Source organism: Astatotilapia calliptera, chromosome 4 (assembly GCF_964374335.1).
Source record: "Astatotilapia calliptera chromosome 4, fAstCal68.1, whole genome shotgun sequence".
Classification (NCBI taxonomy): Eukaryota; Metazoa; Chordata; class Actinopteri; order Cichliformes; family Cichlidae; genus Astatotilapia; species Astatotilapia calliptera.
In genome coordinates this window covers 10,946,452-10,958,824 of record NC_137425.1, presented here as the reverse complement: position 1 = coordinate 10,958,824, position 12,373 = coordinate 10,946,452, and the positions used below count along the sequence as shown (strand labels likewise).

The 12,373-nt window shown below is 39.9% G+C and overlaps 1 protein-coding gene across 2 annotated transcripts; it reads right to left on the bottom strand.

Moving 5' to 3' along the window:
- Positions 1-4,015: 4,015 nt before the first annotated feature.
- On the bottom strand, positions 4,016-10,562 carry rdh8a (retinol dehydrogenase 8a). Of its 2 annotated transcripts, none has more exons than XM_026164625.2 (6): positions 10,193-10,562; positions 7,805-7,966; positions 6,296-6,475; positions 5,424-5,517; positions 5,141-5,324; positions 4,016-5,034 (listed from the first exon to the last, which is right to left on the bottom strand). In XM_026164625.2, the coding sequence occupies exons 1-6, from the start codon at positions 10,296-10,298 to the stop codon at positions 4,807-4,809; spliced, it is 954 nt and encodes a 317-aa protein (XP_026020410.1). In that variant the 5' UTR covers positions 10,299-10,562; the 3' UTR covers positions 4,016-4,806. The 2 variants fall into 2 exon arrangements, with proteins under 2 accessions (XP_026020410.1, XP_080156911.1); XM_080300785.1 differs by having other exon boundaries at positions 7,805-7,987; positions 10,193-10,537.
- Positions 10,563-12,373: the final 1,811 nt, after the last annotated feature.

The following is a 12,373-nucleotide window of genomic DNA, read 5'->3' as shown; positions in this document are numbered from 1 at the left end:
CTTTGGCGACAGTAAATAGATCATACCCATGGCAGGGCTGATCAGAGAGGCTGGGATACAGCCAGGGTTGCCAGGCAAGGGAAAACTTCAACAGCAATAGATTCTCTGATGAGGTAACTGTATCACACAGAGAGTAAGGACTAAGGGCTATCTGTGTAGTCTTCTTTCCATCTGACTCATCCATGCATGCACATGAACATCCACTAAACTCTGGCTGCCAGAGGCATAAGGGGAAACACAACCATCCTTGAGAAACAAATTAAAAGCATCCGATGGTTGGAAATATTCCCTCCTCTGTGTTGGTTGAACCAGAAAGCAAAGCCTGTTGTTATTTTTCTGTAAATTAAAAATATAAATGCTTCACAGCATGAAATTCCCAGACACTAAATTAAAACGCAGAGTAAGAGAAACAGGAAGATGTAGTGAGAGATTATAACTTAGAGAAAGAAACAGGAGTTGTCTAAAAAGTATGAAAAGAGAGATTTGTTAATCTACCTGGTCATACTGGTGATTGTGCTTTTGTTCATTTCTCTTTGGACTCATGCTTCTTGCCTTGTCTTGCCCTCTCAAACAGGAGTTTCTGGTTTTGAGTAAGATTTGTGCAATGACGCCAGTGGCTTTGCTGTCAGGCTTATCTTATGGAATATTACACCAGGCTGACCTCACTGTCCAAAAAAAAAAAAAAGCTGATCGTGTTACCCCAGCTCAGATTACATCATCTTTAAGCCCCGCACAATCAACCACCATCCCCTTGTTTAAGATGTATAATGCCTGTACACAGATTGAACCCTCTAATCACAGGACGGCAGTCTGTCAAACTGGTAATTTTGAGAATATGAACAAAGCAGAACAATACGACTTGGTAGTAGGCAAACTGAGTCGTGGTCTGGAAATTCCTGACAGAGTGTTTATGTTCTGGAAGAGCTGTGGTGAAAGTGGACAACACTAATGTTATAATGACTGTGACAATAGGAGTTCTGTGTCTGTAAAACAATTTGTATGGCGAGGGCCAAGATTTTTTTTTATTCTAAATAATCCTGAATGACCTTGAAAACAAGCTCTACTCAGAATGTGAGATAATGACGCCCTCTCCAAGTGACCCATGTTGAGTCTGTAAGAGGTCATTGCACAGTGGAGCTATCGAGGACAGTGGAAAGGGGAGCCAGACAGTGTGGCTCAGATATAACGAAAGGAAAGAGAAAGGGAATGTCAGAAATCAAGAAGTGACAGAAAACAAGGGAGATGGAGAAGAGGTTGTGTTTTTTGTTTCTCTCTGTGGATTATGCTGCCCTAATGAACCCAGCTACCAAAAGTCAGCCACAGGGCAACTAGGGCTTCTCCTGTTTTTATTATATGAAGACAGATAGTTCCCCTCAGACCTCACTTCAACTTTAAGGATAGTTATGTGCCCCATGTGGCTACATCTCCATTCACAGCCTCGTTCACCCTATGCAGCCTCGTTCCAGGTTTTCTCTGCCACTTAAACCCATTTCTCCCATAAGCATTAAACCTTTAAGAACTGTTGCTTTAACTTAAATTTTGTCTAATGTCTACTGCGTACCAGTAAAGCAGTTTCTGACTCCTTTGAACAAATTGCAAATTCTTGGTTGATATGATGATGTTCAATTGTTTCCCGTACACACAGGCTGTGTTGTTTAAAATGAAATAAATTGCAACAATTTGTGAGGAGGAGGAGCTTGCTCAGATAAACTTTTATGAGGACAGCAGCCTCCTGTGAAAAAGGAAGACGAGTAAGGATGTGTGCAAGGAGAAGACAACAGAGCACAGAAAGATGCAGAAGAGTACAAAGTATAGTTATGGCATACACAGTTAATCTCTCAATTATACCTTTCTGTTCCTATGGAAATTAATGCAGCCGTTTTTATTATTTTTTCTGTAATATTATTCACAGATAGTCAAAATGTTTTTAAATAGAAATTGGAGTAAAAATAGAAGTTGGATAATCCTAGCTGACCTGGGATGAAACTGAAGCACCCTGTCTAGACGTCAGCATGACTTTGAGTAGCATCCCACGGCTCTGTCTCTTTCCCTTTCTCTTTGCCTTTTTGCACTTCCCTTCTCTTCCTGTCTGCCCTCATTTTCACAGCTTGGTTCTCACAAATTTCTGCCCTTTGCATCTATCTTTTCTTTTTGATCTTTGACTCTCTGTTTTCTTATTACTGTCGGTTTCAGGCTTAGGTGTGGTTATTTGGTGGTGATGATGACAGTGAAAGCTGGATGTGGTAAAATGCCCATGCAGACAGATTGAAAAGAATGTATCCCACTAACATGCCAAAGATAACTAGTGAGGTTCTCCTTCTTTCATTCAGCTGTTTGTACTCATATATTTTCTGTCCGAAAATGCAAGTGGTTGACTGCTAAGTACACATCAAGGCTGCATAAGGGCAGAGCCAGAGTATGTTTACAGGCTCAGAAATTGTGACAGGGTTACAATTAAGGGAAGACCTAACCACATTGCATTACCCTCATTATATTGCAATGACATTCTCAATTGTGAAACAAAGGTACAAAACAATGGTTTAATAAGACCTCTTGTTTAATGAGACTTTGCTTTAACTCTTGTGTTCATTCAGTTAGTAAATAGGTCTTCCATTCAGGTCTAGGCACCCTAATTCTCATTTTCCCAAGTGCGACACACACCACCCCCTGCCATTAGCCTTCGGTGTCCCACATTGGGTCTTGGCATCCCCCTGAACATTCAGAACATACAGACTCCTCCCCCAACCTCCTCAGATTCCCTATTCCCCTTCCCCTCCAACCCCTGTACACACACCCATTTGATTGTGATTGACAGTGTCTTTGTTCCATTGTGCAGAGCTGTCGCCTCTGATGAAGACACATACACAGAGCCGAGGCACTGCACTCATTGTACACTGTGCAGAAATTACAGGTCTGCAACCAGTTGCACTGTCCGTGCATTCAGACTAGGTGTGCGTAAACATCTTTGTGCATGGAAGGTCATAGCAAAATGTGATAGGGCAGAGTGCGTAGGAAGAATGGCTAGACTGCTTTGGCCATACTGCAGGCCTCATCCACTGTGGACCAGGACCAGGGGGTCCAGGCCTGATAGGCTAAGAGGGCCAGCTGGAGAGGGAGGCTCGGGGCTGCGCAAAATGTGTCTGAGGTTGTCAATAGTTTTCACCCCTCCTCAGGGATGGGAACCAGGTCACATTCTCTCACACGGCACAAAGCCGGGTGTGTGTGTGAGAGGGTTGGAGGTTCAAGGGAGGGGTTTTGATGGGGAGCAGGCCATGACCTCTTTATATCCATCAACAGATCACTATCTTGGCCCATAGACATGGTCTTATAACACATTCACATGCATGCAAACACATGCTAATTTTTGTGCATGAGCACAGACAATTTGTCTCACTGACAAAAATTTAAGTGTGTGCTCAAAAATTGGCCTTATGCAGGAGTTTTTGTTTTGACCTGTGTATGAAATTAAAAAATGATTTTTGAACACATTCTCTTATTATATTTTTTTCAACCAGTATTTTCAAAATATCCATAGGGTTTAACCTTGATACATTTATTACTAATAGATAAATTGTTACAAATATAGCTAGTGAAAAATAAGTGTAATGGCCAGTTTCTCAAACTAATTTAATTAAATATTGTCCTACTTGTCTGTCTCAAGTAGATACCAGTTCCTGGACAACTTCAGCTGCTTCTCAGCAGTAGGAAAACACAGGTGAAGTAAATTTCACTGCACCAGATGTCTCAGTAAACCATACTGGTGAGCCAGAAAGCACAATGTCAGGACCCCAGAACTACTTCAGGCAAATGGAATATTTTGTTGAAAACTGTGCTTTTGTGTGAATAATACTGTAAAAATCAGTGCATGTCCCGTGTAATCCACAGGTTCGGAATCAGGGTAAAACAGTGAAATGCCGCCCCCTTGTGGTGTCGACTGAGTCTGTCAGACAGAGAGCTTTCAAAGTCAAAGTGGTCACGTTTTTTGTTATTTGTGTTCTTAAAAAAACATTCAGAGTAAATCAGAATTCACTTTATTTTTTCCATTAATTTGCTTGGTAAAAGTATCTGATCCAGCCCTTTGTAAAACTTGAAAAAACAAACCCAAACCAAAACAAACAAACATTCAGTTTATCAAAGATTAGAAATATGATTCAACAGCAGTTATGACCATGAGAACATTATATTAAGGTGAACATAAAATTAAGGGCACTGAAGAACAAAAGATGAAATATTTATATATATATTTATCATATATTCTGACTCTGTCTTATATGTCATTACTCTGATGAGTAATGAAACAATACCTAGGTTGCAACTTATGGTATTGTGATTGTGATATTTATAATAATTTTATGGTTTCTCTCATCATCTTAATTTATTTCTTGTGCTTTGACATCTGTCCATGTGTTTCAATCTTAAGTTCCATCTTTACGTTTTCATTTAACAACATATATATCCAACAACTTACAAAGCAGCTGTTCAGTTCTTGTCATACTACCCAGACTCTGGCATGAGTTCCTCGTCATATTATATATACAATAATCCAATGTGTGTGTTGTTTGTATGTCTGTGTTGTGGTGTATGCATGTTTCTGTGTCAGTACATGAGGTCACCCTATATATAACATTTCTGTGACAAACTTGTGCAGCTGTGCATGTTGTCTTGAGAAGCTTATTGTGGCTCTGTCTTTAAACTAAAAGGTGGCTCTTCTCTCCAGGTTACTTGCTCTAGTCTAGTCTGTTCAGGAAACCTCCGTTCAACAAACTGGGAGGTTAAAGTTAAGTGACAGAATTACACACTCCATCTTCAGTTAGGTGAGATGGTGCGTCTACGCAGGCAGCTGCACGTCAAACACTTGAGGATGCTCATGGTGATGTGCATGAGAGGGCCGAAATTGAAGAGTAGATTGTAGAATGTGTTTACAGACAGGCCTCCAGTCTCATCGGCATATTTCAGGGCCACAATGGGTGTGTAGAGGCTGTTGGTCAGATTCCTGAAGCGTGGGTTGTTTGACTCAATAACCTTTTTAGTGCACTGGAAAAGATAAGAAGCAACAGAACATTTTAACGGCTGCACGCAGAACATCAACACAAATTCCTGAACTGGGTTCAGTGTAGGAGTTAGAAACCAATTCTTTTACCTTAGCTATGTCATCTGGTGTTTGGCCCATGGCCTCAAATATATCTATTGATGATGGGAGGTAAACGTCTTTAAAATAACGAACTGTGTCAGCATCCGCACCCGGATACTCCATCTTAGCCACATCCTCCATCATTTTCGTTTCAAATTCAGTGTGCACTGGGCCAGGCTCAATCATGGACAACCTGGGGTAAGTTAGATACAGTGTGATCAGTGGGGATGGTATTTTCAGTAGAAAATAAAGACACATGTGAAGGAAGAATAGCGGAAAGAGGGCAATCTACCTGATATTGAACTTCATCAGTTGCACAGCCAAACTCTCACAGAAGCCCTCCATTGCAAACTTAGAAGCAGTGTAAACATCGTTGAATACCACACCTGATTAAAGAACAACAAGAGGAGATAAAGAAGCTCAATGCACCTCTCCTTCAAAGTACTCAATCAAGAATAGAAATCACTCACTTGATTTACAGATAAAGGACTAGGGTTAAAAAAAAGTAGCAGGCAGGACAACACAAGTGTCAGACATTATGCAAGCTAATTCAGCAGTTTATCAGAAAGCGTCCAACCTGCTTTGCTGGAGGCCACCATTATGCTACTTCAAACAAGTTAAAACAAACACTAAAAATTCTTTGCAAGAACTTGCAGTTTGACTCAAATTACTGTAAGTTGTCAGAGCTTTACTGGAAATGTGAAACAGAGACCAACGAATAATAATATTAATATAATAAGGAATTTTAAAAAATCATTTAAATTACCTAACAGTTTCATCTACGAAATCTACAGATATAACTTCAAACCATAAAGATAAAATTGCTGTTAACTTTCCTTTTGGATAAAACAATGTCAGCTTATACCAAGCTAAAATTTTGGAACACGTGCAGAGTGTTTTGCAAGTCATTATGAGTGATTATGGAGACTGTTGACTGTTTAATCGTCAAAATGTATATTCAATATGTTCTCTTTTGATATGCAGGAATCCAGTAAGCCTTATACTAACCAAAGTTGCCAGATTTAGAACCTACATGTAGCTTAATAGATTACAATAAACGGTCTATTACATGGTTTATTGTAATTTGTCATTCTCAAAATGTTTTTGACGTTCAGTTAGAATAGCACTACAAATTTTCTTATGCATAACTAATTATACTCATACCCTGAAGACCCATGACGCTGCTCATGACGATAATGTGCCCTGAACGCCTCTTCTTCATGTCTGGCATCACTTCTTTGATCATACGAACCACTCCAAAGAAGTTGGTCTCAAATACTTTTTTCATCTCCTCAATGCTGATGCTTTCCACAGGTCCAAGCAAGCCCACACCTGCATTGTTGACTGGCAGGAAACAGACACACAGATAATGCATTGTCCATAAATGCAATGATCAAAAAACAAAAACAAACAGAAATAGAGCGATATTTGACTTTATTACTTCATTAGACCATTTGTTAGTTAGTTGTTGGTTTTATGTCTGTGAAGGTTCTCAGTCATCCAGGTCATCGTAGTCAAAGGAGCTTGTAAAGAAAAGCGTCTGGACTTCTTTAAGTTGCTTGAAGACGTTTCACCTCTCATCCGAGAAGCTTCTTCAGTTCTAAGGTCAAATGGCAGAGAGTCCCAGATTGACCTTAGAACTGAAGAAGCTTCTCGGATGAGAGGTGAAATGTCTTCAAGCAACTTAAAGAAGTCCAGACGCTTTTCTTTACAAGCTCCTTTGATAAAGCTGGTTTTACTTGATACTGCCACCAGATGTCAGTATGTGACAACAACATGAAGGTCTGACGTAACACCAGGCTGAAGAGCCTTTGGGTCTTGAGTAATTAGGCGAAAGGGGATTTAATGCTGGATTTAGACTAAGATGGAGACAGGTTTATAAATAGATACTTTATCCAGGCTAAAGGTTTAAGGACCATAAGTGAAAAGCGTTACGTATTCAGAAGATCTGGTAAAATGGACTTTACTGCACTATAAAATTACTTGATAAATTCTGGATCACACATTGTGAGATTTTAGTTGTGAGGATTACTATTCAGAAAAATAAAGTATTGCAGCTGCACAGTGCTGTAAGCTTAGCTTCAGCTATCTTTCTCTCGGGTTATTAATGTGGTAGCCCATTCAGTTTTGGTCCATAATCTTTCTGACCACTGGAATTTTAAGACTCAGACTCCTCCCTCCACATACTCTAAGTGTCAACTGCGCAGTGCAACTACTGTTTAAAATATTTGTTTCACAAATAATCAAAGCCTTTGTCCTGAACTGTTGTTATAACTTTAGCAATAGCACAGGGCTTTACTTTTTATAAATACATGTATATTATTATCATTCCCACTGCACTTTATGTTCATATTGTAACCATCTGTACATATTATAGTGTTTTTGCATACATCTCTAATTCTTGAGCTGCTGTAAACAGTTGAATTTCCCCAGTGTGTGATTAAATAAAATCTATGTCTATGATATTATAAATAGCATAGACTTTCTATTGAATACGCAAAACTATAAAATGAAGCAGAACGATAGTGTTCCATCATATGTTAAAAAAATAATTCTGTGTATAAACTCTTGTAAAACACATAATAAAAAAACAAACATACACTTATCCAAGGACAGAGAATCGATCATCATGACCTGCTTTTTAAAGAGATATACACTTTGTGTCCCACTCACTCAGAATATCAATATGGCGGTCCTTAACGTTATTGACGCACTGCCTGACGGACTCATCGCTACACACATCTAATGGAAGCAACGTCAAGGTCTTTCCATATACGTCTCCAGCTGCCTCCACCAACTTGTCCTTCTTCTTCAGGTCCCGCATCGTGGCAATGACTGATAGGGAGACACAGAGAACTGTATGGAGATAATGTGGCTTCAGACTTTGCAAAAATAGATATGATAGCGGAAAAGTGTCATGTAACACAACTTGAAGAGGCAAAGAAATGTTTAGGAATGTGAGGAGCACTTAAAATTATCAGTACTGGAATAGTTTATTATTTTAAGATATTAATGCCTTTACACATTTTTCTGACTATCACTGTTGCATTTAATATGAAAGTATTAATGCAATCATTATATTTTTAATGCTGAGGAAGTGACAGAGGACTCAAGTGACGTTACTAAATTAACTTTTTTTCTTGGACAAACACACCAGTGTAAAAACAAACAAGCACCCACACATGCTCAGATAGTGACACTCAGACGTGTGGGTCAGAGTTCCTGGAAAAGACCACGCCTGTTAGTTTACAGGGGACAGAATTGATTTCCTCTGAACTTTACCCGCTGGGGAACATTAACCTACATAAAGCGGAGGAATCTACCATGACCAACAACAATGAATATAAGCGCCGCTGACTTGGCTTCCACAGCTTCTTCCTTTTTGTGTGCTCTGCTTACACTTGGCAGACTGGCGTTATGTAACTGAGAAAACAGAGGCACTGGTGTTGCACAATGGCAATAGGCAGGAATAAACAACCTCTTATTCAAATTTTCACCTAAGTCTACCTGTTGTCATTGGCAGACAAAAGCAAATCCTCACCTTATTCTCATGTGAACAGAGATGAGGTTGGATAAGTAATCAGATTTGGACCACTTTGCTGTGGAGGCTTGGACTGCTGTGCAGTGTTACTGATGCAACATGATGTATAACAATGTCTATCTATCTGTCTGTCTGTGTGTCTGTCATATATGCTCTACGCATAAACAACATCTTATGAAGAGTAATTGGGTCTACTTGAGACCAGGGTGTCCAGGAAGGGTTTCAAGGAAGCAACAGAAAGCTTTGCGTTTTGATTGAGACATGAACAAGAGGTCTATTGTTCTAAATGCTCCTGAAGGAATTACAACTGGGCAGCTTAACTATTCTTGAATGAACCACACTGCAAACACAGGGGTATTTTAAGGCCTTCTCTGAATTTCATCCATGTCACTGCAACTAATTCCTACTTTATGCACAACGCAATATTTAATCTCGGCTGGATTTCCTAAGGAATAGAGCAGATCAATGCAATCGCCAAGATGTGGCCTTATTGAAAGCAGGTCACACTGTTCAAACCAAACGAGTGTTGGGAGGGAGGGAGGTTTTGTTTTCCTCATCTATTTCGCAGTAATAAATCCCATCATATCCCAGTGGCCCCTAACAAGAGACAGAGAAAAAAACAAAACAAAATAAAAAAACAAGGTTTACTGAACCCTGTCCAGTTGTTCATACCATGTTAATAATGACAATTCTAACTGTCCATAACCTGTCAAAGTAAGAAAGGGCTGACTGTAGCTTTATGGCAAATTATACAGTTTAGAGTCATAGCTAAAAACAAAATCTGGTCACAAGGCTCTTGGTACAAACCCCTCTAACATAATTCTGTCTGAGGCTCCACAGATTGACACAGGAGGATTTTTTTATTCAGTTCTAATTCCTCCAGTGACATTAATAATAGCTGGGAAGCAGGAGAGGACCAACAGTGTCAAAGTGTGAAACCTTAACTCCACTGCCTACCAATGAAGACTTCAAACAAGGCCCTTGCTTTAGAGTGAACCCTCGCTTGTACAGGTCTCAAACTTTGTCCCCCTTTCAACACTCGCTCCAGTGAGGGGACTATGGGCACATTAGACACGGCACTAAACCGGAGCAGGCGGTCTACAATTCACTGCAATAAAAGGGGGCTTTGTGCTGGAGAAGTCACTTGAAAGAGAACTGACAAGACCTCTTTTATGAATCCTGCCTGGCAAGCGGCATCCTTGCAGAGCCCTACCCTGGAAACTGCGCTTTCAGATGATAATAGTCGAGTCAAAGGGGCGACTGAATCCCAGTGCTTACAAAGGGATATGGATCCGATATTACAGGGGTTAGCATTTTAATTTAACCCACGCTAGATCACGTATGAGCGTTTAGACGGAGCGTTGCGCATGAAACTTGATCAAACTTTATGCGTAAAGGAAGCTTGCAGCGTGTTGCAGGGAAAAATAAGCACGAAATTGTATTTCAAGCGAACCACAATATTGCAGGCTTGTTACAAACAGGTCCGATCAAACAAACAATGTAGAAGAAAGCGCATTTACCATGGTAACGACTCTTTTCATCTTTGGCCAGGATGACGGCAATTCGTAACCCGATGCCGGAGGAGCAGCCGGTGATCAGCACAACTTTCTGCCCACTGTTCGCCATGATTTGTCCGTATACGCGCAGTGTTTTTCAGGGGTCTTCTGCTCCAGATGGTCCCAGCCGAGGGAGCTACCGATAACCGAACTTTAAAAAACTAAAGCCGATCATGCAGCCACAGCAGCCATGTGAGCGCCTAATTCAGTCACATGTTTCATAAAAATCAGTAAACACACACCCCCCCCCCTCAAAAAAAAGACGTGATACCGCAAACACCCCTTGCAGTTACTTGATAGGTGCCGACTGCCCTAGAAAAAGTAGCCTAGTTAATTTCCTTAAAAATGTGTGGACGTGCACGCGCGTGCGTGGAGGGGGCAGTGCTTATTTGATTTCTGAGTTGGTGACCCCAGCAACTGTAACAGTAATCATGGAGTTAATCGTCACAATGCTCCAGATAAAACCTTGATCAGGGCTTTTTCAATAAGTTGCCTATCCTATGATTCAACACTGTAATACGTTAATTTAATTAGAATCTACTTAGCATAAACTAAAAATAAGCTAAAGCACACTATTTAAACGGGCTTTTAAAATAACAGGTCCACATATAGCTTCACACACAGACACACGGAGAAATACACACACATATACTCTCCAGCTTTAGGTTATTTATAAAACATTCCAACCTTTGCTGAAATTTAGTTTGAAAGGTATTTACTTAATGCTCTGCGTTCCACTGACACCTAGTGGTAAGGTAGGCGCAGAGCACTGAAATAGCACCGAGGCTTTCTGAACTCATCGTGCCCGCACAAAATAACATAAACAATGTTAACTGCGATATTGTTGTCCATTCAGGTAATAAGGCTATTAAAAACATAGGAAGAATATTCAGAGTTTGTTTTTCAGCAGTGCTGTTACCGAATGGCTGTTATGTTGACCAGTGGACTCTGTTCTTGGCTCATGTTGTGAGGGGTCAAAGGTGCTCTGATAAGACCTCAAATGAAACTTGCTTCTTTTTTCTGATGAAATACTGTAGAGCAGTACTCAGCGTCTGTCATGTTTGGGCCTGTTGCTAAATGTGATGCAAGCACGTGCAAACTGTTACACTGAAAAAGGAATGATTCTCACACAATGGTAGAAGAGTAAACATTTATGCTTTTTGATCAAAGTTTTGACTGGTTGTTCAGGAAGATGGTATATGATTGGGGAAGAGTGCACACATAAAATTAGTGAATTAGTGTTTGTAATACGTCTGTTCAGAGGTTAATGTCGTTTTGTTTGGTTGATTAGTTAAGGGTCATTATTTGATGTCAGCTGCATTTGTTAATGTCAAGAAAGATTTGTCAGCTGTGATAGTCAGAAGAAGAGATGCTGAGAAATGGTCATTTGGTGTCATTCTGTGCTGCTTTATATGGTATGACATATATGGTGGATGCTTCTAGCCCTTGCTCTAAAGAGTAATCTAAGGTAATTATCCATCCATCCATTCTCTTCTGCTTATCCATATCAGGATCACGGGGGCTGGAGCCTATTTTAAAGTGACTAATAAGTGAATAAGCTATTGAAAGTAATCAGTATTTCACATACTTCCACTTACAATTCTTATGGTTACATTTCCCTTTTACAAAAGTCTTTGCATTTATTTAACTACTATGTGGACCTGGATGGTGTAAACTTGTAGCTGCCTGTAGCTGCTTGTTTCCCCGGTATTGCTGGTTCAGCTAAGAAATAGAATTAGCATTTTTCCATTGACAACAATTATTAAATACATGAAAACATGACATTAGGGATTGCTACTGTATTTAAATAAATCAAATAAGAACCTTAATTCAACATGATAATTAAGGGCTTTTGGCACCTATTGGCACTCAGTAGCATTTTTTTTTTGGTTTAGTCCTTACACGATTCGCACTGCTGAAATAGAACAATTTACCCATTTTTACACAATTTTACACTTTTTTGGCAAATCCTGTCAAAGTTAATCTGACTGATTCAAAAGCAGGTGTGAAGTGCCATGTTTTCTTTTAGCTCCCTGTTCCCACTGTTGCAAAGCACACCACAGCTTGATATTTTCACCACCACACTTCAACAACAGATGATATTAGACAATGATGTGCAGTGCCTGGTTTTAAGCAAATGTAATG